Source organism: Exophiala xenobiotica, assembly GCF_000835505.1.
Source record: "Exophiala xenobiotica strain CBS 118157 unplaced genomic scaffold supercont1.4, whole genome shotgun sequence".
Lineage (NCBI taxonomy): Eukaryota > Fungi > Ascomycota > Eurotiomycetes > Chaetothyriales > Herpotrichiellaceae > Exophiala > Exophiala xenobiotica.
In genome coordinates this window covers 247,848-273,864 of record NW_013562491.1, presented here as the reverse complement: position 1 = coordinate 273,864, position 26,017 = coordinate 247,848, and the positions used below count along the sequence as shown (strand labels likewise).

The 26,017-nt window shown below is 53.0% G+C and overlaps 9 protein-coding genes across 9 annotated transcripts; 6 read left to right on the top strand and 3 right to left on the bottom strand.

Moving 5' to 3' along the window:
- Positions 1 to 1,128: 1,128 nt before the first annotated feature.
- PV05_06258 (uncharacterized protein) lies at positions 1,129 to 2,262 on the top strand (the record flags this gene model as incomplete). The annotated part of the gene is made up of 1 exon (XM_013458977.1): positions 1,129 to 2,262. The coding sequence occupies one exon, from the start codon at positions 1,129 to 1,131 to the stop codon at positions 2,260 to 2,262; it is 1,134 nt and encodes a 377-aa protein (XP_013314431.1).
- Positions 2,087 to 3,702, bottom strand: PV05_06257 (uncharacterized protein). The gene has a single exon (XM_013458976.1). The coding sequence runs from the start codon at positions 3,544 to 3,546 to the stop codon at positions 2,320 to 2,322; it is 1,227 nt and encodes a 408-aa protein (XP_013314430.1). The 5' UTR covers positions 3,547 to 3,702; the 3' UTR covers positions 2,087 to 2,319.
- A 641-nt stretch (positions 3,703 to 4,343) lies between these two features.
- On the top strand, positions 4,344 to 5,873 carry PV05_06256 (uncharacterized protein). The gene has a single exon (XM_013458975.1). It carries the CDS (start codon positions 4,401 to 4,403, stop codon positions 5,490 to 5,492), a length of 1,092 nt encoding a protein of 363 aa, XP_013314429.1. The 5' UTR covers positions 4,344 to 4,400; the 3' UTR covers positions 5,493 to 5,873.
- PV05_06255 (uncharacterized protein) lies at positions 5,721 to 9,353 on the bottom strand. Its single transcript, XM_013458974.1, has 2 exons — positions 6,158 to 9,353; positions 5,721 to 6,108 (listed from the first exon to the last, which is right to left on the bottom strand). The coding sequence occupies exons 1-2, from the start codon at positions 9,193 to 9,195 to the stop codon at positions 5,874 to 5,876; spliced, it is 3,273 nt and encodes a 1,090-aa protein (XP_013314428.1). The 5' UTR covers positions 9,196 to 9,353; the 3' UTR covers positions 5,721 to 5,873.
- A 256-nt stretch (positions 9,354 to 9,609) lies between these two features.
- Positions 9,610 to 12,049, top strand: PV05_06254 (uncharacterized protein). The gene is made up of 2 exons (XM_013458973.1): positions 9,610 to 11,319; positions 11,379 to 12,049. The coding sequence occupies exons 1-2, from the start codon at positions 9,650 to 9,652 to the stop codon at positions 11,881 to 11,883; spliced, it is 2,175 nt and encodes a 724-aa protein (XP_013314427.1). The 5' UTR covers positions 9,610 to 9,649; the 3' UTR covers positions 11,884 to 12,049.
- Positions 12,050 to 15,139: 3,090 nt separating this feature from the next.
- PV05_06253 (uncharacterized protein) lies at positions 15,140 to 16,328 on the top strand. The gene is made up of 4 exons (XM_013458972.1): positions 15,140 to 15,333; positions 15,382 to 15,867; positions 15,914 to 16,011; positions 16,057 to 16,328. The coding sequence occupies exons 2-4, from the start codon at positions 15,494 to 15,496 to the stop codon at positions 16,110 to 16,112; spliced, it is 528 nt and encodes a 175-aa protein (XP_013314426.1). The 5' UTR covers positions 15,140 to 15,333; positions 15,382 to 15,493; the 3' UTR covers positions 16,113 to 16,328.
- A 548-nt stretch (positions 16,329 to 16,876) lies between these two features.
- Positions 16,877 to 19,324, top strand: PV05_06252 (uncharacterized protein). Its single transcript, XM_013458971.1, has 2 exons — positions 16,877 to 18,612; positions 18,662 to 19,324. Exons 1-2 carry the CDS (start codon positions 17,067 to 17,069, stop codon positions 19,207 to 19,209), a joined length of 2,094 nt encoding a protein of 697 aa, XP_013314425.1. The 5' UTR covers positions 16,877 to 17,066; the 3' UTR covers positions 19,210 to 19,324.
- Positions 19,325 to 19,672: 348 nt separating this feature from the next.
- PV05_06251 (dihydroxy-acid dehydratase) lies at positions 19,673 to 22,048 on the top strand. The gene is made up of 2 exons (XM_013458970.1): positions 19,673 to 19,944; positions 19,995 to 22,048. Exons 1-2 carry the CDS (start codon positions 19,874 to 19,876, stop codon positions 21,760 to 21,762), a joined length of 1,839 nt encoding a protein of 612 aa, XP_013314424.1. The 5' UTR covers positions 19,673 to 19,873; the 3' UTR covers positions 21,763 to 22,048.
- Positions 22,049 to 23,145: 1,097 nt separating this feature from the next.
- Positions 23,146 to 25,420, bottom strand: PV05_06250 (uncharacterized protein). The gene has a single exon (XM_013458969.1). It carries the CDS (start codon positions 25,350 to 25,352, stop codon positions 23,616 to 23,618), a length of 1,737 nt encoding a protein of 578 aa, XP_013314423.1. The 5' UTR covers positions 25,353 to 25,420; the 3' UTR covers positions 23,146 to 23,615.
- Between the last annotated feature and the right edge of the window lie 597 nt (positions 25,421 to 26,017).

The following is a 26,017-nucleotide window of genomic DNA, read 5'->3' as shown; positions in this document are numbered from 1 at the left end:
GGCGAAGTTTGGAGAAGAGGTCAATACAAGTGAACACAAAGAGTGGCTTCCTAGTCGTTGCGATGTCTTTGGATTCTCTTCATCTTGCTGGCGGTTGTCCTTTCCCTGCTTCTTCGTGGTGGTCATCGCGAGAACACTTGACTTGCGATATCATTGACTTCTTGCAGAAGGCTTTGACGACTTTAAAGTGAGCTCGGAAGCCAGCGTCGACTTGTTCTCAAGTGCCTTCAGGTAACATTACGTGGTGTTTTGCATTGCATTGCTGCCACGGCTTCTTGTCCGCCAGTTTGCCGTGGAGCTGACCGTCGCAGTTCGCCACAGAGAAGCCTATGCACTCGTTGCCTCCTTTGACCTTGCCTTCCCGACAGTCACGAATGCTCTCACCTAATTGAACCGACAGAAGATCTGAAAGTCCGAAACCATAGACCCGTCACTACACCAGGCAAGAGATGGATTTGATATTAGCAACGATGGAAGTGGGCTTGAACTCAAGAGGTGGGCACATCCGAAATGCTTACCAGCGCTCAGCCATGGCGAAAACGACATCCGTCAGCTTCCAAGAGAAAGATCAACGGCTGCAAGTCAAGAGAGGGGTGGTACAAACTTGCATACACGAGCATTTCGGTTACCGAACTGGGCGTCTTGACAATTAAAACCTGACCAGAGAGGCCCACACTACCACAATCACCTACGGACGAGGAGTATTACATCCTGCTCGCACGGCTCGGTTCCATTGATGACAGGCACGTCCTTTTGTCCTCGTCAGTAAGCAGTGATCTCACCGTTTTGCTCGGACACTATCCGCACCCCAGCACGCTGAGGGACGATCCAATTGTACTTCTGCCCAGTATTGAGGGGCCCAACAGTGCCGACGCACGATACTCCGCTGCTCACTGCTCACTTCCGTTGTAGCATGCAGTGCAAGGTCTTAGCGTTGGTGGCCGTACGCCTTGAACAACAAGCGCGTGATCTACATGTGGTTGAGAAGGCAAACGAGTATGACCCCTCTCTGACGAGGTCGGAACATACTATGACCACCGCGAGTCCGGCTCGCTCAATTGGCGTACACGTATTGCAACGCAGACATCCACGCTCTGAGGGACTGTCGTTGGCCCAGGCCACCACACAATGTCGGACGAATATCTTGCAATCGTTTGTTATCCTCCTAACCCCGGACCGAACTGGAAGGTAGAAAATGTGAAAGTCGCTCGTTCTCCCAACGAGCATGAACTAAAGGTTCGGATGCTTGCGACTGGCATATGCCACAGCGATATCATCGTGTCCTCCATCCCAGATGGCGCTCCAGGCATGGGATACCCTCGAATTCTAGGTCACGAAGGAGCCGGGATTGTCGAAGAAGTCGGATCTGGTGTCACGGTTGCTCAGGTTGGGGATCCCATTCTTCTGTCCTACAACTTTTGCAGAAATTGCGATCTATGCCACAACGACCAACAACCATACTGTATGAATTGGATGATGCTCAACGCCGTGGGCGTTCCGGGACATTTTGAGACCCCGCAAGGCCAGACCGTCAATGGCAACTTCTTCGGCCAATCGAGCTTTGCTGGGGCAAGTATCGTGAAAGAGGGCAGTGTTGTCAATGTCAAAGACATGGTCAAGGATCACGAGGAGCTCAAATTGCTGGCACCACTGGGATGTGGCTTGCTCACGGGATCTGGCGCTGTGTTGAATGCGGCAAACCCCAAATCTCACGACATTGTCATGGTGACAGGCGTAGGAGGCGTTGGACTCGGTGCTATCATGGCGGCTAAGTTGGCGGGATGCAAAGAAATCATCGCCGTTGACAAAGTGGCTTTGCGTCTGGAAATCGCGAAAGAACTGGGTGCCACCAAAGTCATCAACACCAGCCAGGAAGGGTCAGACCTTGCCGAGACTGCTTCCAAGGCCGTCCAAGGCCAACGTATTTCATACGTGATTGAGACCACTGGGGCAATTCCCGTGATCACAGCGGCGATGGAAGCACTCGGAAAACGGGGCAAGCATATTCAAGTCGGGGTGCCACAATTCAACTCTGAATTTGCGTTCCCCCTTAGCAAGTTCTTCGCCGACAACAAGATGTTCGAATGCCACTACCTGGGTGATACAACTGGACAAACCCATATTCCGAAAATGATTCAGTGGTATCATGAGGGCAAGTTTCCCATCGATCAGATTGTCAAGTTCTTCCCAGCCAAAGACGCTTTGCAGGCGTTGCAGGGGATGCATGATGGATCAGCAATCAAGCCAGTCATTGTTTGGTAGATAAAAGTCTGGGGGAAAGACCACAACAATTTCTTAGGCTTCGTGCTTCCTGGCTTTCTATGGCATTGCATCTTTCCTGATCGTTGTGATACTAGAGAGGACTTCCTCCGTGTCCCAGCCCTGTTCCAGCGCTTTTTGCAAGATTTCAACTTCGCTTTCAGGCGCCATCCCTCCTGGTGCTGGTGGGCGCCGGTCGAGGTTCGTGGGGAATGGGTATCCTTCGCCAATAGCCGACAAGATGGCGCTCACGTCATTCGTCATCCCAACCTCGGCGTGAAGTCGTCTCACTTCGTCCCAGCACCTTGAGATGATGCTGAGAGTGTCAATAGTCTCCATGGTCCTGCCGAATGCGCTGCTGATTTGTAACAGATTTGCACTTCGTTTGACGTCTGTCGTCTTGTTCTCGCCGGCAGCATGGAACAAAGCGGGATTGAAGAAGACCGCATCTCCCATCTTCAACTCAACGCTCACCCAATTTCGGTCGAAGTACTCTTGGAACTCCTTGAGGCGATACGCCATAAAGCCCTCTTCGAATTGTTGCGAGAAAGGGAGGAAGCGAGTCGGTCCGCTTTCTAGGGGCATGTCAGAGTGGGCGACGGCCCCCTGCAGGGTGAGTAGTTGGCTCGCGATCTGCATTGCCGTGGGAAATTTCGAGCACGCTTCTGCTGACTGAAAACCGAGGTGGTAATCGCGATGGCTGACCTGCGGTTTGCCGCCCGGCTTGACGATGTTGACTTGTGCAGTCACCTGGTATGCCGGGCCCAGCCAGGCCTCGCACACCTGGGCTAGCCACGGACTCGAGTAGTAGCGCACGAAGCTGGCCGGGTCGCGCTCGGCGTGCTTTTGAAACGAGTTCCATATACGTGCGTTCAGGCCAGACGCAGCGAAGTGATCGCCTTTCTCATTCGACCTGGAGGATTCAGAGGCAATGATGGCGTTGAAGACGGTGTTGACGTGCTGGAGCAGAGCGGTGTCGCTGAAGAATTTGCGCAGCACGAACACTCCTGGGCCGGAGAGCAGGATGTGGTGCCATTCGTCTCGGAGTTGAGCGGTGTTGGGATGGTGTGCTGGGGAGGAGAGGTCGTAGATTGGAATGTTAGATATTATGCTTGTTGCCTGTGGATAGAGGCTCGGGTTAGCTGACTGGGCGCAAAGGAGCTCAAAAGAGGCCAGTGACGGCGGGTTAGACAGTGAGTAGAGTCGGCTTGGGACGTGATTTGTGCCGTTGATGCCGTTGCTTTGAGCGTCTTGGTTTTGCAGAGATGGCGCCGTTCTTCCCGCCATCTCGAATGCTCGTCTGTTGTGATCAGGAGAGTTGCAATTTCTTCCGATGGACAGCTTTGTTGAGCTGGTCTCTTGCGGCTCGACTACAAATTGCGGGCTCAATGCAAATACTCTTTGAGATTTTACAGGTACCGGAATTCCTTCAAGAAGATAAGAGGTCGTGGAGGTCTATATTTCAAGATCAGTGGGGATTCCGGCGACAATCGCTTTTGGTACCCGTCCTCGCCGTAGGCGGTTGTATCGCTCGATATTGCGATGGAACCGCGACGCCCGCCAGCATTTCACTGAACTTTAGATGCTCACCTTTCGACCCCAAAACAAGGCTGCTGTCATGAACGTTTGCCTCTAACAGTACGGTCGTCTATATTGATCAGGTCCGAGATGCGGCGGTGATGGCGGCAACGAGCAACGATACTATGCAATGCCGAGGCTGAGCTCACCCGTGTCCCCTCATTTTCCACCTACCGGGAGACATGGTCAACGTTTGCACCTCGTCAGCAATGGCTAGATGGACTGGAGACCCCTCCACAGGCCCCAGACCTTTCACGAGCGGCACGAACATCGTCATGCACAAGGATCAGGAGGCCTAGAAGGGGTTTCCTGACGCTACGATGGCCGTTGATGCAGTTGTGTAAGCGGGGCATGAATACAGACAGTGGTCTTACTCGTGCCCTTGCCGGCTGAAGCCCCTCATTGTAGGTGGATATCATCATGGGCCGAATGCCTCGGGGCACCGACCAAGCTTCAGCGTGCTGCTGCTCTTTTCCTTCTCCGAACGAGTACAGTAGTTAGTAACCTTCATACCTACCCTACATTACCACATTCGCAGACAAACCACCACTTAAAGACCAACAATGGCCGACACATTGTCCCAGGCAGGCCGGCGGCTGAACCAGATCAGAGACACCCTCCTCGGCAAGACAGCAACGACCATCCCATTCGACCCGGACTCGACCTCGTTCCCCACGCGAAAGAATCTACCCAAGATCGTCGGCGCTCCCGATGAAGCAGCCTGGGTATGGGGCAAAGACGACTACATCGGCCGTCTGAACCTGTTGACGCCCTCGCGTGTCAAGGCCGCCGCCTCTGAGATCCGCACCGGTGAAATGGCCCGTCTGGATCTGCCACTGAACGTCCCCGAGCAACCAGCATTCGGGCGGCAGAAGTTCGAGCACAAGATTCTCACTCTCGCCGACGGCGTGGCGTACGACGACGTGTACCACTGCAACACGCAATCCGGCACGCAGTGGGACGGCTTCCGCCATTTCGCGCACATGCCGACCAAGACGTTCTACAACAACACGCACGGCGCCGACATCGTGGGCACCGAGGCGAACCATAAATGCAGCATCCACCACTGGTCGACGCACGGCTTCTCCGGCCGCGCGGTACTCTTGGACTATCGCGCCTACGCGGACGCCCACGGGATCAAATACGACACGGCGACATCGCACGCGATATCGTACGACGACCTCGTGGCGTGCGGGAAGTGGCAAGGTCTGGACATCCGGCCCGTCGCGCAGGGCGGGGACGTCAAGGTCGGCGATATCCTGCTGATCCGCAGCGGTTGGGTGGAGGACTATTACAAACGCACCCCGGAAGAGCGCGAGCGGCTTGCGTTGCGCGGCCACGATAGTCACGGCGGCGAGCAGCAGTGGGCCGGCCTGAAGCAAGAAGAGGCCATGAAGGACTGGTTGCACGATTGCTATTTCGCCGCCGTGGGCGGTGATGCGCCCAGTTTCGAGCGCTGGCCGACGCCCGAGCCGTATTATCTGCACGAGTATATCCTGGCACTGTGGGGGATGCCGTTGGGCGAGATGCTTGATCTCGAGAAGGTCGCCGAGCTGGCGAGGAAGAACAAGCGTTGGACCTTCTTCTTTTCGAGCGCGCCGGCGAATATGCCGGGAGGCGTGAGCAGTCACGTCAATGGGACTGCGATTTTCTAGGTGGACTCCAGATCGAGGCGGAAACGGGCATCCGAAAAGCCACGGAGACAGGTCAGCGTGCTTTGCTGGCACGGAATGAACAAAGCCACGGTCATTTTGGCGGGAGGAACGGCGCGAACATTACGACAGGTATGAATCAATGTAGTATGCCGCAAAAAGAGCGCTCTATTTTCGAGGCAGGATAGCGTGGGGGGCGGATGACAGTGTGATTAGGACCCAATAGCGAAGCAAGATGAAGGTGGTCTCGAATCCTGATTTTACCAAGTATGATGCAGCATACGCTCACGGTGTTATTGTCTCGGCTTCGTGGCTTCGTGGAAAGCATTTGAACCTTCTCCGGATTCAACGGGTAAACCCGAGATCTGAAGCCGTCAATACGACCTATGTATTGTTCTCTTCCTCTTTGATATCACCCTTGATCTCTGTCGAAGACTTCTCCTCATGAGCCTCGTCACCTTGATCACTCGGCCTGCTAGCAGCGGCTGGAGCAGGAGCGGGTGCAGCGGTGTTTGCTACAGTCTTCGCCTGCACAACCTTGACGACTTGTTCACCCAGATCAGCCGAGCCATCAATCTTGCTGATCCTGGACTTGAAGAACTCAGCGTCGGCGAGTAGTCTGCACAGTTGGTTAGCTCCAGCCTACTCAGGATTGGATGTCGGCTTACCTCTCTTTCGCTGCAGCAGATTTGACAGTGACGTCGTTATACGCACTGGTCCATTGCTCTTTATAACTTGAGAAGACGGGTATCATGATGCCTGCAACAATCGGCTCAGGTAAATGCTTGGCTAGCACTTTCTGCAGGGTGCCAGTTTCTTTCGTCAGAGTCTCCATATATGGAGAAACGGACACAGCTTTATTCTTCGCCGCTTCCTCCCAGTCGATGTTCTTCATGGATTTGACGTGCATCGATGCCCGCCCAGACATGATGTCAACTAACTTCTCGTGGATACCGTTCTGATGTTCCTGAAAAAGACGCTTGACTTTGTCGAACTCGGTCATAATATGTGAAGCAGTCGAAGAGGGTAGATGTCGTCGGAAAAACTCCCTCACATACGGTATCAGGGCAACGATAAAACTCAAAGCTTGCGACGACAAAGCGAGATGTTTTGTGGTGATGTTCTTTAAGCCTGCACTCCTAGTGGCACCGGCTCCGAGGATCAGTTGTGAGCTTCGAGAATTGAACAGCTTCAGACTTTCCAGTAATAATGTCGCTACCTCCTGGCTCATGCTGGGAATTGCTGCGGCTAAATGCTGGAATGTTTCCATCGATCGCAGCATGGCAAGTGCTGACTCAGGCAGGATGTACTTCTGCTCGTCAACAACTGCACTTCGTACCTTCGCGGTTGTGCCAGCAGTACCGTTTGTGGCGCTACCATTGCTGTCCTTCAATCCGTTCGTGGACAGCTGCCAGATCATGGTACTTTCCACCCACGGCTGAGCATCACTAGTGCTGCCCTGGATGACACGGCTAAGCAACTGATTCTCATGGTCGCCGAAGTCTTTAGCATCCCATTTGTCGCTGTCCATGACTTTGATTATGTCGTGTTTTTGCGAGTCGCCAAAACGGGCCACAAAGTCTTTGATCTGAGAGTCGACCACGCTCTTCAAGGCAGTTCCGCTCCGACCTGATATTGCTTCACATTCGTCTGCGAATAGTCGGTTGAGTGTGAAGTATTTGAGGAAATCAGCAAGCGGCAGCTCAGCATTTTGTTGTGACCGTACTCTGACGACTTTGGTGATTTGAGCTTGTGCGAGGTCAACTCCTTCACCGAGCAAGCTCGACAAATCAAGTACTTGCTGCATCTCCGCCTGCACAGAGCTTGCAGCTCTTGCTCGACCAGCCGGCGGACTTCTTATCCTGTCAAGGTTCGATGGATCAGGGCTCGTCGGCGGAGACTTCAGCATATGCTCCGGCAAGTTGCTCGTGATATCGAGAAGGATCTTCACCTGCACACTGAGCCGGCGCAAACCCTCACTGATATTCGTGTATATGGTGGCCAACATTTGATACCAATCATCCGCATCCAGTGCCCTAAGATTCCGGGCCAAAATAGATGACTTTTCTTGCTGACTCATGCTCCGGCCTCCCGTGGTGGATGCCGATACTGTTGATACATTATCGTCGTCGCTGGAACTCGGCAATTGCTTTCGAATCATGCTCTTCGTCTCTCGTAGGACGATAGCCCTGAAAGTGGTAGCTGCTTGGGTGGTATATCTGGCTCGCGATAGTCCCCTCATCTCGGCTTCAAGTTCTGCCCGTAGTTCTGCACCGATACTCATATAGCCAGGGAATGCGGAAGGGGCTCTCCTCTGACCTGGCTTTGGCCTTGTATATGCCACGCCCCATCTCTGAAGAGTCGCGCTTATTTCGGTATGTTCAACATGCCGTCTGATGTCGTTCAATAAACTGTCATGAAATCGGGCCTCATAACCCCGCCCAGCCCGATATCGCAACTGGGTTAAATCGTCGAAGGCGCCCTCTAGGGCCTTGATCCGCCTCAGATCCCGCCTTTGGTATCGACCATGCTCGTTCGAGTTTGATAGCTTGCTTTGCCTGCCAGCCATCAGAGCCTCGACTTCATCCAAGTCGTTCAAAGCCTGATCTATCTCGCCATTTTCGACCATAGCTTCCACACTCTGCACTGATTTAACAATATCTTCGAGCTGCGTCATGGCCTGCGCGAGTTGACGAACATTGTCACGCCTGTGCTTAAGGTTGACCACTTTTAGGCCATCTATCGCCATTTCTTTATCGAGTTTTGCCAACTCCTTTCGCAGTTTCTGTATTCGGTCCACCGAGTCAGCAGCCTCGTTGTGCAATTCCCTAAGAGAGCCCAGGGCGGAGAAGAATGACTTTGAGGCTGTCGATATCGAGTTAATCAGATGGACTTCGACTGTATCCATATACCAGGATAACTTCTCCTGTAGAATAGCATTGGTGGCCAGAGATCTCCTTCCACTGGGTGCCCCGGAAGGATCCCGCACGATTTCCGAGTGTTCTGATACGATATCGAAGGTTCTTGGATTTTCCAGATGGAAGTCCTCCTCCGAGTACACCGTTGGAATAGTAGATAAAGGTGTTACCGCATAACGTCTTTGACCACTCTGTCGCCGTTTAGGTTGTGGCAACTCCAGAGGCGTAGAGGTTGTAGAGCTCATAGACCCGGCCCGCGAATGGCCTGGTCTCTGTAGGCGTTTGGCCAAGATGGCCTCCCACTCTTCATTTCTGGTGTCTTTTTTGTCCCGTTGAAGGAGCGATGTCTCTCCCTCTCCCTCATTCCTAGCTCTTTGGAAAGCCTCATATAGTGACCCCACCTGCGCGAGATACGGATGAAAGGCTTTGGCTTCAATGTGAGGGATGTTCGTCAACGCCACAGGAGGAATATCTCGGTGAGTCGGTGCTTTGTAGCCGGTAGTCGGAACGGCGGTGCTGGCTGATAGACCTGTCCGTACAATTGGATGTTGGAGTAGTGTCGAGATAGCATTTTGACTCGTCTCGGCGATTGTAGGATGATTGATCGACCCCGTGTCCAATGCTCCTCCTATACTCGTGATTGAACTTGCTGTAGAGCCGCGTCGGAGCAGGCCCCTGGGCCCGTAGTGCCTCTGCGACACATCTGGGAAAGGATAGCCTGCCGAGGGTGATGTTGCTACCGGGGAGGAAAAGGTATCCTCTGGTCGCGGCCTGACCGGAGAGGCCATCTCGTGCGTGTGGAGGACAGAGGTTTCGGCTGCATTAGTTAAGGCGGCCACCTCATACAGGTCTCGGAAAGTGCAGAGTTATCGCCGGAGGGTTGCGTGTTGTCCCCAAACCATGTTCATTCTGAGTCGATAGTTGTTGCCATGGCCCTACACGCCGGAGAACACAGGTGCATGATGCTGCTGGTCTGTTGGAAGGACACGCAGCGGCGCAAATGAGCCGCCAAGCGGGATCGGAGCATCTTTTTACCGACCGGCCTTGATAGGCTCTCCACGCTCTCTCGGTTCACACACGGTTAGCCCAGAAGCAAGCACTTTAACCTCATCGGACGCGTTCCGCCCAAATTCAGCGCGACGCGTTTCTCGCGTGGTTTTCGACAAAGTGCGCCCGCCCCTTACAACCTATTTGCGGCTGTACACTTCTCAACACCACAACAGCCTCGACAACGGCCTCAATATGGCTTTAGACTCTCGATCAGCTTATTCTTTGAGCGTCCTCGCTGCGCACCCTGACGAAGCCTCCGAGCCGCGCACCGAACTCCAATCCAAGCTCAGGGAATTCATTCTCGCCTTCCAGATCGATGGAATATACATCTACCGTGATCAGGTCCGGGAGAACGTCCTGGTCAAGCAATACTTCTGCGATGTCGACTTGAGCCATCTGATCTCCTACAACGAAGAGCTCGCCCACCGCTTAACCACCGATCCCTCCGGCACCATTCCTTTATTCGAAGCCGCATTGAGACAGTGCTCGCAGAGAATCGTCTTTCCACACACCCCAAACATTGATCTCCCTCAACATCAGCTTCTCCTGCATTCTTCGGTCGACCAGACATCCATTCGTGACCTCAACGCCACTAACGTCTCACACCTCGTCCGCATCCCTGGTATCGTCATTGGCGCATCCACACTCTCCTCCAAAGCCACACTACTGAACATTCAGTGCCGAAATTGCGACCATGTCCAGACGCTTGGAGTGGAAGGCGGCTTCACAGGCATCACACTGCCTCGAACATGTGGAAGAATAAAAGTCCCGGGCCAAGAGTCCGGAGACCCATGTCCACTAGACCCCTATTTTGTCGTCCACGAGAACTCCCAGTTCATGGACCAGCAGATCCTAAAGCTGCAAGAAGCTCCTGACCAAGTTCCCGTCGGTGAACTACCACGCCATATCCTCGTCTCGGCTGATCGTTACCTGACGAATCGAGTCGTCCCCGGCTCGAGGTGTACGGTCATAGGCGTCTTCTCAATCTACCAGCAGAACAAAGGTTCCAAGAAAGAAGCAATAGCGATTCGAAACCCCTATCTCCGAGCCGTTGGTATCTCAACAGATGTGGACCACTCGGCGAGTGGGGCGTCATTTTCGGACGAAGAGATCCAAGAATTCGAAGAAATGGCACGATCACCAGACCTATATGATCGATTTGCCCGCTGCATCGCGCCCTCAATCTACGGGAACGTCGACATCAAGAAGGCCATTGCATGTCTATTGATGGGCGGTTCCAAGAAAATCCTGCCGGACGGCATGAGACTCCGAGGAGACATCAACGTCCTCCTTCTCGGTGACCCAGGTACGGCGAAATCGCAACTTCTGAAATTCGTGGAGAAGGTTTCTCCAATCGCAATCTACACCTCCGGCAAAGGCTCTTCAGCAGCCGGTTTAACTGCCTCCGTACAGCGAGACACGCAGACCCGGGAATTCTACCTCGAAGGCGGCGCCATGGTCCTCGCGGACGGCGGCGTGGTCTGTATCGACGAGTTCGACAAGATGCGAGACGAAGACCGTGTTGCTATTCACGAAGCCATGGAACAACAGACGATATCTATTGCGAAAGCAGGCATCACAACAATTCTCAATGCACGCACATCAGTCCTGGCCGCTGCAAATCCCATCTTCGGCCGCTACGACGATCTCAAATCCCCTGGCGAGAACATCGATTTCCAAACGACCATCCTCTCGCGGTTTGACATGATTTTCATCGTACGAGACGACCACGACAGAAATCGTGACGAGACCATCGCCAAGCACGTGATGGGCATTCATATGGGCAATCAAGGTGTCGAGGAGCAAACCGACGTCGAGATCCCCGTGGAGAAGATGAAGAGATACATCAGTTTTTGCAAATCGTAAGTTTTTCCAATTGTCCCCCACGGAGTCATGACCAAAGCTAAACCTGCATTTGCAGACGCTGCGCACCTCGCCTATCAGCCGCGGCGGCAGAGAAACTTTCTTCCCACTTCGTCTCGATCCGCGACCGCGTCGCTCGCGCCGAGAGGAACAGCAACGTGCGCTCTTCCATCCCCATCACTGTCCGTCAATTGGAGGCCATCATCCGTATCACCGAGTCCCTCGCCAAGATGACATTGTCTACCATCGCCGAGGAACACCATGTCGACGAGGCCATCCGGCTCTTCCTCGCCAGTACCATGGACGCCGTGTCGCAGGGTGAAGGCGCAGGTGGGATGAGCGCGAATAGAGAACTCATGGACGAAGTGGGCAAGGTCGAGGAAGAGTTGAGACGGCGCCTGCCCATCGGTTGGAGCACCAGCCTCGCCACACTGCGAAGGGAGTTCGTTCAGGGGAGAGGGTACAGTGAAGCCGCGCTGGCGCGGGCTTTGCATGTTCTACAGCGGCGGGAGACATTTCGACTGAGGAGTGGCGGAAGTCAAGTGTATAGGAGTGGTGTATGATTTTGTCTAGATATGGTTGATGCACTGTTACGAAAGGAGTCCTGTCTGGTAGGCGAGGTGGATCATATCTTTCAGGCGTTATTGAAGGGTTTACAGTAATCACGCATCATGATTAGAAGGTCCGCAAGTGCTGAACCTTCCTTGTACAAGGAAATGATATAATGTCTATCCGAGCAAAGTCCAATATCTTGTCAAGGGCCAGAGTGATACTGTCTGACCAGCAGCATAGAGGATTCTGAGTCTTGTTCTAGTGCTACAAGCAACACTCGCGTAAAAGCTAGGTGATTTAGTTAGCATTTTGCAACATATTAAAGTCCCCTCGCGACAAGAGAGGTCCCGAGTGCATTGACGATGGCCATTTGCCATCCGTGATCTGTCCAGACAGGCCTGGATGCATTCGTTTGCCTAAGCAGTATCCACTTGGTTCGATATTCCACAGGGTCGTGTTACCACGGTGCTCAGGCAAAGTGCGTGGTGGAGGCGCGGAGGACTCGGCGCTGAGGAGCTCTTCCTGCCTTTACCAATAGTCATCGAGATTGCAATTCCGTGCTCAGGATCCGCCTGATCACCATAACGCAGCAACGCTCACCAATCGACAAGCAACACTTTCTCCAAGCAAGAAGCCGACTTGCACCTTGATCCCAAGCGTTGATCCTCTGGTTCATGGCGTGACTTCCGGGTCATACTGCCATATGATGTTGACCCGGGTACGGACAACTTGAGAAAGAGAAGCTCATACGTGGAGTGCATTTCCGCGTCCAGCACTCTGCCGTTCGCCCGAAGGCGAGATGTTTCATCAGAGACCCTGTAGGGTTTTCTCTGTGCGAAAGCTCGGCACCCTTGACTCACAGATGGACATGAGGAATGCTCCTTGGAGACGCTGTAGATGAGGAGTGCATATCATGCACTCTGGGTGGTTTCGCTGGTTCATGGGGCGCCGGAAGCTGATCCAAGATGCAGGGAATGACCCAAAACATTGCTCATTGGCTGTAAGACGATGACGGCGTCGGTCTAAGAACTTCTCGGCGTGTAAGGGCGGGCAGCAAATGTGGTAGGCTTCGCAGATGACCAGGCTGAAAATTGCAGGAATATGCAATATGATGGGGTGTCCGACGAGTTCGGCTAAAGAATTGAAATAACTGAACATTTATAGTAACCAAGGACAGATGTGTTGCTGTCATTCATGGGGCGATCCGCTGTACGTTGCTGTCTCAAGATGAGGATCCCTGCCCCCGGAAGTGTCGTCTCAAGCTGTCCGATTTACCATTCGCTGGTAGTCGGCCAAGATGTTCTCAGCAGGAGACTCGTTGTGCGGCGTTGACAGGCACGTAATTGAAGGAGTCGAAAGTGGTCGATCCGAGAGGTTGTGTAACGTTCCGGGGAGATCGGTCGGGATTACCGAAGGCTGAAGAGCAGTTCGTGTAACCCGCAGTATACGCAAAGTATCATAGACCTACATAGCTGAATAGTCGCATGTGATGGAGCGTGCCATCCCTCGTCGCTCGTATTGAGCACAATGCATCCTCAGCCATGGCGCAAGCCCAGGAAATGATGCTCGAAGGGGATAGAATGATGGGGGCAACGGAGGTGGAATGAGGACATACAATATATGTTTAGATCGAATGTTAGTAACGGGCATCCATGAATGAAGGGAGACTTGCTCGGGACCGAAAGATACCGATGGGCCATCGTTCTCTCTTGCCCGGCCGGAAATATGATCATCAGAGAAGGTGCACCTCTTTCTGGGAAGGAGTTTGACGAGAGCAGAAGGTGAAGTCATCATCAACGCCTGTCTTCCAGCAAGGGCGAATCAACACTTCGACAAATGCATATCGGCTGCATGATTCACTCATGAAGTCGATAGACGTCCCTACGGACATATCTTCACGGGAAGTTGAGTAGATCAACAATGTCCTGGTAACTGAAAGCATTTTGAGAGGCTGTCCGTTTGACATCAAGAAAATACCTGGAAATTGGCTATACCTCTTTCAGCCGGACGGATGCAACTTGTCAACATCCATCTTCTATCATCTTCACAATCATCCTCGAGTAACAGTCTCCTGACGATTCAGATGTGGCTTGACGCAGAGATCGTGTCCATGGCGGTTCCGCTTTGCTGAACGGACTGCTGCCGGGGTCTGTCCGCCTAGTCACAGCTCGTTCCCTTTGCTTCTTTCATAGCTGCAGGGATCAGTCAATCCCTCGTCTTCCTGTCGTTTGTTTTCGGTTTGCTTGGGACCTTGTCGAGTTGTCATTCCTTCCTTTCTCGCGTGCCATGCCCTTGCCTCATACCAAGCCTTATCCGGATTTTGCGATACTCCATGGAATTGGCGACCTCGCACACGTTACACTAATCCTACTCTCTGTATGCCCTTTTGTGCCTGTCAGATCGGATCTGTCAATGTCGTGAGTCAGGTTACAGCGCCATGGCTCGCAATGACCATTCTTGTGTCCGACGCGTGCTCAACATGGCATATCGAGGCGGTGAAAAGGGTAGGAAAACGACCAACACCTCACACCATACGCCATCAGACGGCCCTCCTTTTTGGAGTTCAAAGGACCACAAACCATAGGCAGCAGAGCAATGGCCGATCACGAGTCATTGTAGTCTACATCTGCTGCACCACAGGGCCGTGCCTCGCTAAGGAGCATGGTAAATCGACATTGTTCGTTTACAATCAAACGGCCCACAGAGGAGCTCGATCTAAGGGTCTTCCAGCTTCCGCTGCAATTCTTCGTGATGGACCGTGTCCATCTCCTTCGATGCTCCAACCCATCAATTGGACGATCGGTCTATACCGGCGAGGCATGCCGCTTCGCAGCCTTCGGCTGAGGAGGGACTTATATTGCCCGCAGACCCACGTTATCAGTGTTTCTAGTCGAGAAAGTGGCACCTGCTTCCCTCCTTAGTTGAAGACCCTGGTGGTCAAGACATCCACCCTGGCTAGGATCCATCAAGTGGCAGCGGATATCTTCAAATCTGTTCCCATGGCTGCCGCTCATGCTGTTCAAGGTCGACTCAGATCAGTCCGATTCGTCCTGACTTGCAACTTCATACAGGTTACAACTGCAACAGCAGATTCTGGCCAGCGCCTCCTTCGCTTCATTCGTCTCCGGCGCCACGGCACCACCCTCCAAACTTGAATTGGTGGAGGTGTTCCTTTGCCCTAGGTTGAAACCCGAGAAGGAGCATACGCAATCCATCGAGTACGCGTGCCTATGCTATCAGTCTCCTGAGCATCATTTGAGCCATCACGTACATATCGAGTCAGGAGTATCCAGTCTGCAAACATCCTTGCAGAAGTACAATGCGCGCGCCTCACTCTAATTCTCGGATGTGCCAAAGTCGTCGACATAACCTAAAGACAGATCAATTTCTTCCCAGCTCACCAGAGAAGCTGTCTTTTACCACTGCACATCGACATCTCAAGACGAACCTCAGACAAGCAGGTAAGCTCGAAGAAGTCATGCCGCTCCAATACTGATCTCACGATCCAGGTAGTGACATCAAGCAACTCACTCACTCAAGTCTTTTGGTAGCGAAAGTTATCGCTCACAGCCTTCAAACAGCGGCGGCTCTTGTGTCTTACAGTTCCTGGGCACCTCTCAAATGGAGCTCGCCATTGCACCACCTCCGAAGATTGCAGCTGGAGTAACACTCCAGATACCCATCGTTGTAACCTTCAGCACTACAACCACGCCCGGAGATGAGAAGCAGGAGAGCCAAGGTGCCCACGAACCAGTCGTTCTACCTGACCTAAGCGGCGTCTGGGCCATTGTATCTCTTACCACGCCAGATATGGAACAGAGCCTGGCCCCGCCACGGACCGACTTGCTGCGAGGGAGGACTGCGGACTCGATCCATCCGATTAATGAAGAGCAGGACGGGGAGCGTCGTACGCTTGCATATGCTACATTCTCAGACATCGTCATCACCGAGCCTGGTCAATATCGTCTCAAAGTCAACATCATCGACATGAATAGGTAAGATTCACTGACGTAGGCTGCATACGCGCTGATATGTCCTTAGCGCTTTCTTGGGGGAATCCGAAGGAGCACCTACCGTGTTGCCTTGTCTGCATTCGGAAGTTTTCGACGTAGCCGAAGGTATTGAACATGCTATCTGTGGTAAGGAGTTCTAAGGACCACTTGGGCCTTTACTAAGTCACGCAGAAACGAAAGTGCAAGAGACTCTCAGTCGGCTGAGATCGATTGGGGTTAATTTCTAGATCGCTGAAGCAGGTCAATATGGTGACACATACAAGGCGTATTGCAGTCCTCTCGACTCAGACCATCGCAGTGAGGGAAAGGGCAAATGTCTGCGTACCTTATGCAGAGTGAGTTCGTGAAGAAGATGCGGTCAGACTAACGGGTCTTCGTGAATGTTCTGCGCACGAAAGTCAAGACGGACCATTGCGAGATCCTCCAGACGTTCTCATTGTAAGACATTCCTATAGGTTGCTGGCGGAAAACCGGCCAAAGGACAATCTGAAAATGGTTTGCTGCTGTACTGCTCGGCGAGCAACGCATGAGGTGGGGTTCCTGTGAGGCCATATGATCATCGAAACCTAGGTGTAGCAGGGGTGATTTGTGAAGTATGTGGGCTTGCGCGAGTCCCTAAGATTGCATGACTTGCAATATCAAGTCCTGTGCATGAAGATGAATCATAGATGTCGACTTCGAGATGGATATGCAGGGTCATGGTCAGGCACAACAGCATATCAGCATATCAGCCCTGGCAGCCTCGAGCCTCGCTGCTGGTCGTTGATTGGTGCTGACGGTGCCTTGATTGCTTACCGGTAGACGGGACACGATCTACGAAGCCACGGGCGCTAAATTCGGGGCGAACCAAGTAATTTTGGAGCTTGCTCATTCCCATTTGATGCGCCGTTTCAGGCACAACCACCCCCGAGTGCCCCGCCGCCTGCGCCGGAGGCTGTGAGGCCAAAAGAAAGTGTCTTTTGTCTCTCACAACTTCAGAACAACCTGCGGTCCTGCCACCACGACAGTCTCAACCACATTATGCCTCCTGACCAGACAACACTTTTCCTTTCCTGTCGCTTGCCGTTTCAATCGTGATCGTCAACACCACCACAATGCTTCTCCCATGCGCCCGCTAATGAAGCAGACACCTCGCCTCGGGCAGCACCCCTCGTCTTACCTGATCATCCCTGTAAAACACCATGACAGACTCCCGACTCACATCTCCGAACCACCCTCCTCCCGAGTCTCGCACTCGTAATGTCCAGGATGACCTGGGTCAATATCGCTTTCCTCGAGATCAAAATCAAGACCAAGATCAACCAAACGAGCCAGGAGTATGGGCAGAAGATCGGTTTCTGTTGACACCCCCGGCACAAACACACAATGGCGATCCTATGGAGGAGGTCATATATCAAAACCATGCTCGAATCTTCCAAGCAAACCAGCAGGCCTTCTCTCAGAATGTACAGCTGTCAAACTCCCCTGAGAATTCTCACCGGGCACATCGTGATGCTGCCCACCTTCTCAGCGGGTTGCATATCAGGACTGATGGCATTACGCTCAAGCGATCGAATTCTACTCATTCGATAGAATCCGAGCCGCGGTTACGATCGAGTTCCTCTGCTTCCAGCATCCCACTTCGAGTCCCAAGTATTCGAGCACATCTCCACTCCTCTGCTGGCTCTGTTTCTCCTGGGACGACCATCTCGTCGCCGCAAATCGCTGCCATGCTCGATATCACGCCGTTACCTTCGCCGACCATGGGTGCATTTGAGTCACTCCGAGCACTCTCGCGGACCCGGTCTCGTGGCTCTTCTATTTCCTCTCTCAAATCTCTTAAGGTGGACATGCCTCCTCCAGCTTTTCCTTCTGCCACTTCCTCCAACTTATCACCTACGTCTCCACGCCGTAAAGGTTATCCCGGTCTAAAATCTCCTCCGAGATCGCATCCGTCTGACGAACAGGATAGCCATAACGAAGATGCACACCCTAGAAGTGTGAGTGACTATGTTCCCGAGGCTCTAGCGGTGCCAAAACCACGGCATGTGGCTGTGTCGACCGCTGGACCACCATCTGGATTGACAGGGGAACCCTCCATGCATCGTGAGGAGTTCCTCGGTCCTGACAGAAGAACGTCTAAGCCCCATGTTCGACCATCAACGCCACCTCGGGTGGTGCATGAAGCCGCAAATGTCCACGAAGCTGAACCAGCAGCTAAACGTCCCAGACTGGAAGTCTTCCATGCCAAAAGCATCACCACAGGGGAACCAAGATCTTACGAAGCAATTCGGGTACTTGGACAAGGAACTTTCAGTAAGGTCTACCTAGCGGTGAGGTTGATTCACAAAGACCGAAAGGATAGCGTTGACTATCGCCAAGAGAGCATGAATATGGCTGGCGTCAAGGCTCGGTCTCGAAGACTGGTCGCAGTCAAAGTGGTGGAGCATGGACCAGCTGGCGGCGCAGATGCCGAAAGGATCGAGATTGGATTGAAGCGGGAGGTTGAGATCTTGAAGTCGATCCAACATCCTTGCTTGGTCCACTTGAAGGCCTTTGGCAACGACGGGCACGCTCGAGCACTCTTGGTTATGAACTACTGTCCTGGTGGAGACCTGTTCGAGGTCGCAACAAAACATCGGGAAGTCCTGGTGCCTACACTTGTGCGGAGGATATTCTCAGAGCTTGTTTCGGCAACACGCTACCTTCATCAAAAGTTTGTTGTTCACCGTGACATCAAGCTGGAAAGTAGGTGTCGCAAAGTCCGCTGGTCATGGTCCCATGCTGACAGTTTTAGACGTCTTGCTCAACATACCCGTGCGAGTTCATTCCGATGTCGCCAATTGGCAGACGCTAGATCGAGCTGTTGTCACTCTGACTGATATGGGTCTCTCGCGTCGAATACCTGAACCGCCAGAGAGTCCCCTGCTTAGCACCAGATGTGGCAGTGAGGATTATGCGGCTCCAGAGATCCTGATGGGACAGCCATACGACGGGCGTCAGACGGATGCTTGGGCGCTGGGAGTTCTTCTGTATGCGCTGATGGAAGGCCGCTTGCCGTTTGATCCTCTGCCTGGAGCGAGAGGAGATCCAGCCACGCTACGAGCGCGGACGCCTCATCGAATCGCACGATGCGAGTGGGCCTGGGTTAAATTTGGTGACGAAGACGGCGATTGGGATCCTGACAAAGGCAAAGATTTTGAAGGTGCCAATGCTTGCGTGGACGCATTGTTGAAACGAAATACTCGACGGAAACCACTGGCTGAGATCCGCGAGATGGCTTGGGTTAAGGATGGAATTCAGGTGGATGGTGGTCTTCGATGGGTCGAAGAGGAAACGCTGTAAAAATATGATGAGCATGCATTACGCCCGGGAATACCGAGTAGACTGAAGTTTAAGGTACTTATAGAGGCTTGTCGCTTGGTTACATCTGTCAGAATACGAAGAAGGTCTCACCGAATGCTGTCTGAACGAGAGTGTGACTTTATAGAAATGTCGAATGGGAGGATTCCTGATGTTCAGAAAGACAGTTGAGCAATTACCTCCGAAGAATATTAGCACGGGGTGATTCCTTTCAGCCGTCCCCATAAGCTACCTACCTTACTGTGTACTGTAGACCCAAGAAGATGCTGCGGTTGTCTTACCGACCAACACTCCGGAGTCATGTTGGACTCCCCGAAAGGTCTGGGGAGGCTCTCATTGCAACTATTCTGATTGGCTGCATCCTGCTCGATGAGGTTTTGTCCCCGCCATCCCAGACTTTGTTCGGAATTGGAGAAATAGAAATAGAAATATCGCCTGCGCTCAGGATTGACTCAACCTGCAACAAACACCTATTCAAGTGCCGGTCGAGCTTCGAAGCTGGCTGAAGTGATCGATCTTGGGCCAGGGGTGGATCGTGACTCACTGCTTGGTACATACAAGGACGCTTAAGAGCCCACGCCTTGAGAAATTGCAGCAGAAGTTGCTTCGTTGTCTCTGACCGATTGCTGGAAAGGATTTGCCCATCATGAAAGCTTCGGCATCTCTTCGAAGCCTGCGACTGAGGCGGCTCAGGACTCAAGTTTATGCTCGAGACATGTAGGCTACTCCTCCAGCTATGACGCTCCTAAGTCTAATAGAAATCGCAGCCGTCCGTTCTCATCCTCCCACGGCCGGCGCGCCGACTCCTCCGAGCAAAATGGCCTCAACAAGGTCTCAAGAAACATCACACAGCCCAAATCCCAAGGCGCGTCGCAAGCCATGCTCTACGCCACCGGCCTGAGCGAATCCGACATGAACAAAGCCCAAGTCGGCATCTCCTCAGTCTGGTACACCGGCAATCCCTGCAATATGCACCTGATGGACCTGTCCAACATCGTGCGCAAGGGCGTCGCCGACGCAGGCCTGATGCCCATGCAATTCAACACCATTGGCGTGTCAGACGGCATATCCATGGGCACGACGGGCATGCGATACAGCCTGCAATCGCGCGAGATCATCGCCGACTCGGTCGAGACCGTCATGCAGGGACAATGGTACGACGCCAACATCTCCATACCAGGCTGCGACAAGAACATGCCGGGCGTTGTCATGGCCATGGGGCGCGTCAACAGGCCGTCCATCATGGTCTATGGAGGCAGCATAGCCGCCGGCTGCGCATCCACGCAGAACAACGCACCCATCGACATCGTCTCGGCCTTCCAGGCCTATGGACAATTCATCACAGGCGAGATCAATGAGGACCAGCGCTTCGATATTATTCGCCACGCGTGCCCCGGCTCAGGAGCCTGTGGTGGCATGTATACCGCCAACACGATGGCCAGCGCCATCGAGACGCTCGGCATGACGTTACCGGGGAGCTCGTCCAACCCGGCCGTCTCAAAGGCCAAGCAACTCGAGTGTCTAGCGGCGGGCGGGGCGATCAAGAACGCGCTCAAACTCGACCTGCGTCCACGAGACATCATGACACGGCAGGCCTTCGAGGACGCCATGGTCGTGATCATGATCACGGGCGGCAGCACGAATGCGGTGCTGCATTTGATTGCCATGGCCGACGCCGCGGGTGTCAAACTGACCATTGACGACTTCCAGGCCGTAAGCGATCGGACGCCGTTCCTGTCGGATCTCAAGCCGAGCGGGAAATACGTGTTCAACGACCTCCACAAGATTGGCGGTATCCCTACACTATTGAAATTCTTGATTAAAGAGGGCGTGGTCAAGGGCGAGGGTATGACAATCACAGGCCAGACACTCAAGAAAAACGTCGAGAATGCGCCGGACTTCCCGAGCGATCAGACCATCATCAAGCCCTTCTCCGACCCGATCAAACCGACGGGACATATTCAGATACTCAGGGGCAGCCTGGCGCCCGGCGGGAGCGTAGGCAAGATCACGGGCAAAGAGGGGCTGCGGTTCACAGGCAAGGCTAAGGTCTACGATGCGGAGGACTTGTTTATTGAGGCCCTGGAGAAGGGAGACATCAAGAAGGGCGAGAAGACGGTCGTGGTGATTCGGTATGAAGGACCCAAGGGCGGGCCGGGTATGCCGGAGATGTTGAAGCCTAGTTCTGCGATCATGGGCGCGGGGTTGGGCAAGGACGTCGCGCTCATCACTGATGGTCGGTTCAGTGGCGGCTCGCATGGTTTCTTGATCGGGCACATCGTCCCCGAGGCGATGGAGGGAGGCCCGATTGCGCTTGTGCGTGATGGCGATGAGATTGTCATCGATGCGGAGACGAGAACGCTCGATGTCAGCGTCGACGAGGCCGAGCTGTCGAGACGAAGGGACGAGTGGAACCAGAACAAACCCAAGCCACGGTATACGAGGGGCGTGTTGGCCAAGTATGCCAAGTTGGTGGGCGATGCGAGCCATGGGTGCATTACGGACAGCGAGGATGTGTTGAATGTTCATGCTTAGACAGTGCGAGCTTGAGTCTTGAGTCTTGGGTCCGAGTGTTTGTGGCTGCCACGGCTGCATGGTGTCGGCCGAGAAGGGATGTACAGAAAAGCTTGCTAGGGCGGCAAACATACTGCCAGTGGCTTGTTTGATAAAACGGAAGATTGTGTTGTCATTGTCGGGATGGATCGTCTGCCTTTTCTCCAGAGCCGAAAGATCAAAGGCAATGCGAGGCGTCATATGTAAATAAGTGCCTATGTATCATGAGTAACAAGAGTTCGAAAAGAAGCGCAAGTCTTCAACATTGGTCATGATGGAAGTGGATCCTTGCTAGTACAATAGTACTTGCATGATAAGAGCACAAGGTGCAGAGCACTCGCGGCCTTCGAGCGAGGAGACTATCCATACCACTAGGCACTTCGAGCTCGAAAGGAAAGATACTAGCCGTGAGTGTTCACCATGCAGGTCTTTTTACGTAGGTAGGTAACCTTATGCGTGGCAGTCGTCACTCTTGGTAAGGTACGGAGGACCTCGGAGCGGGAAATCAGCGTATCCGTATTGCCAGAGTCGTTGTATCACAGCACTGTGTCCGGATACGTAGTACAATGAGAAGTCAGAAGGGGGGGTGGGAGGTACAGGCAAAAGGTAACCGGACGAATGTTGACGATTGGACGACGGCATCGGATGGGCGTTTCCTCCGCCCCATACCCGTGCCCTGTCATCGCCTGTGCCCTTGTGCCTGCTCAGTAGAAGATCGCGAAGATCTCAGGCCGCCCATCAAGAATATCGGCATTGTCGTCGTAGTGGTAGAAGGGCGTGGAAAGGTCTGTACGCATTGTGTGCACAAGTACTACGTAGTGAGGTTAGGGAACGCAAAAAAAAAAGATGTGGAGTTCGATTGGGTTGGCCTTACTGACCCTGAAAAGACCGGGACCTCCTGAGTGAAAGGTTGCTCGTCGCAGTTGCTACTCGTTAGTAACTCCGTAAGCCGTAGATCAGTGTGTATGGATACAGTATGTGTGTGATCTCATGCGCATGCCGAGCGAGACAACACAAAAAAAAGATGAAGTAATAACGCGATGCCCGGGCCTTCCTACGCAAGGGAGCGTTTGTGGTACAGTCCGATGCAGCTGAGCTGAGCTGAGCTGAGCTGGAGCTGAAGTTTTCGGGTCCTAGTACATGAGCGCACGTCGGATCGAGGTTGAGAAAGCGGGCAAAGTCAAAAGGATGGAGAAGATGTGCTGGCCTTGAAAAAACAGAGGTGAGCATCGCCCTGAGCTGGAACTTATGCCTTTTTGAGCCTCTCTTGAAGATGGAAGTGGAGTTTAGGAGAGTGCAAATGCAAATGCAAATAAGCAGAACGCGAGACTGCGATGTTTGGCGTCCTTGAGATTTGAAATCCAGGTCGAAGTCGGTAGAGATTGAGTAAGTATGCGTGGACCAAGTTATAAAGGTACCATCTGCTTCTTGCATACCGTCACCGAGTGTCTATGTTCGCACAGACCTGAGGTTGTGTAATCGGAGCTGCAAATACAACACAAAATGTCTATATGTTTTCCCAGTTAACTCCAGATAATGCATTCGTCTCTATTAATGTGGTATACAATATGTGTTGAATCGTCCTCAATCCAGGTCATTCTTCGTGCCCATGCCAATGATAATGAGAACCCCGTGAAAATCAGAGCTATGCTCAATACCCAGTGTCATTCACAAAGTTCTGCACAAAGTTCCGAATGTTAAAAAACAACTCTGCGCCTCGGAAGACGGAACCAAGAGGGGAGCGTCGGAAAATCCTCGTCTGAAACACCATTTAACTGCACGAGATCGTTTGAATAATTCGTATCGATTTGCGGTACAACTGAGAGAGGGATATCTCAAGCACCACCGGCATCCAGCTTGACTTTACCCTTGATACTCTCATATTTGGGCGTGAAGGCGACCAAGAACGTGACACACGCGCAGGCAATGGCAATGGCGAACGGCACGCGTAGACCTTCCATATAGGCGGACAAGATGCCCGGGAGTTCCTCGGCGTTGAAGACCTTTCTGAGTTCTGTAGCGCCAGTAGCGATGACAAGCGCTGGATCGACACCGGGAGCTCGTCTGGGAATTTCTTGCAGCATCTTGTTCGTGAAGCCAGATTGGCCGGCAGAAATGAAGATAGCACCGCCGATAGTCTGGAAGAACAGGATGACTGCCGATACCGAGCTGAGGTCTGACGGTTTGACAATAGCCTGTCCGACAATGACGGGGATTTGGAAGATCAGACCCAAGCCAATGCCAACGAGTGCTTGGTAGCCGATCCATTTGTCGCTACCGGAGTGGATCTCCAGAGTGTAAATCATACCAGACCCGACTGCCGCCAGGATGGAACCGACAGCCATGAGTGGGATGTACTGTCCCCAGACTGTCAGGAGGCCGCCGGAGGCAATGGTAAAGAGTGAGGCGCCCAGAACAAGAGGAAGATTGTCAATACCGGATTTGGCGGCGGAAACGTTGCGAGTAGCCTGGAAGTAGATGGGGAGGTAGTATAGGAGGATGAAGAAACATCCTGCCGTGAAGAAGATGTATGCGCACATGGAGGCGATGGTTCGGTCTTTAAGGAGACGGCCTTGAAGAAGAGCGCGATCGCCTTGGAAATATTCAATGGCAAGGAATGCGATCACCAGGATGCCGAATAGGACAAGCACGGCGATGACAGACCCGTCGGACCATTTCTTGGTGGTGCCTCCCCACTGCATGGCGAGCAGGTAGCAAACGATGGCAGCCATGATCGCGAATGTGCCGGGGAAATCCATCTGGAGGAGCTTTTCTTGCCACGTGGCGGCCTGTGGTCGAGCAGCTTTAGGGGTGCGGAAGAAGAGGAAAATGATGGCTGCAGCTACACCGCCGATAGGTAAGTTGATGTAGAAGCACCATCGCCAGGTTAAATTATCCGTGAAAACACCACCCAGGAGTGGGCCAATGACGGATGCCACACCAAACGTGGCTCCCATGACTCCTGTGAAGGCAGGTCGGTGTTTAGGCGGAGCGGAGAATGCAATGATGGTGTAAGAGCCGGAAGCAATACCGGCACCGCCCATGCCAGCAATCGCCCTACCGACGATCAAGGTGGTTGAGTTGTTGGCGACGGCACAGATCAAGGACCCGATTTCGAAGATAAAGATACTGGCCAGGTATGAGATCTTCAAAGGGAAGTATTTGTAGAGCTTGCCCCATGTTGCTTGGAACGAGCCGATGGTAAGGAAAAAGGCCGATCCATACCAACCAACCTGATCGAGACTGTGGAATTGGTCCGTAATCCGGGGAATGGCGGTAGCGACAATGGTCATATCCAAAGCCACCAGGAAGATACTGCATGCCAGAGCCACAACGATCATAGCCAAGGGGAAGGCGGATGGGTAGTCAGAGGTGTCGATGCGAGAAAGTTCGCGTGCCAACTCGCCATCTTTGTCGATGGGCACCGAGTGGGATCCCGAGCTCTTTCGACTGAGGTTGACCTCTTGCTCTTGCTTTTTCTCATTTTCCCCCTCGATTTCAGGTTGAGGAGGTTTGGAGAGATCTGTAATCGAAGTAGCAGCGGACGTTGCTGAGGATTGAATGGGCGCCATTGCGAGAACTGACGTGGTTGCGCAGGAAGGTATATCACACGGGGATAGGAGATAGCAACTGGTCGAAGGCAGACAAGCGATGAAGAACACGGGCTACATACCTAGATATATACACCTTACACCTCGGAGACTTTTGTCACGGTGACGTGGTGGAGATAATGGACATAACGTTGGTATTACGCATTGACACCATAACAAAGACGATTGAGAAAGTTCCAGTACACAGTAGGCTCAAGGACGGATTCGTCCGAGTTTTGCGACCTGCTCAACGTGGTAAATCCGCAAAATAGGGGACGACGTGGATCAAAGTGGCATCGTATCATGGGTTAGCGTTCGAAACGGGATACGTCGTTGTTGCGAAGTGGATGTAAGGCTGAAGCAATGCAGGGCTGCGTATGGCTGAGCTCCATCGGTTGAGGCTGTCTTCCGAAATCCGAAGAACTGGTGTCGTTACAGCTAAGCTTAAAATCCGCCAGACGAAGCGCTGTCCGGTGTAAGGGGCATGTGAAGGTGTCATGCCGGATGAACGACTGGTGGTTCGATCCGAGAGCCCAAGTCAAGGCAGTCAAGGCCCGGGCGGTGGATTGGTAGACTGGTGACTGGCGGAGGGAAAAATCAGGCAGCCAAGTTGGTGGAATCCAGTGAGGACACTGATGAGTCAATAT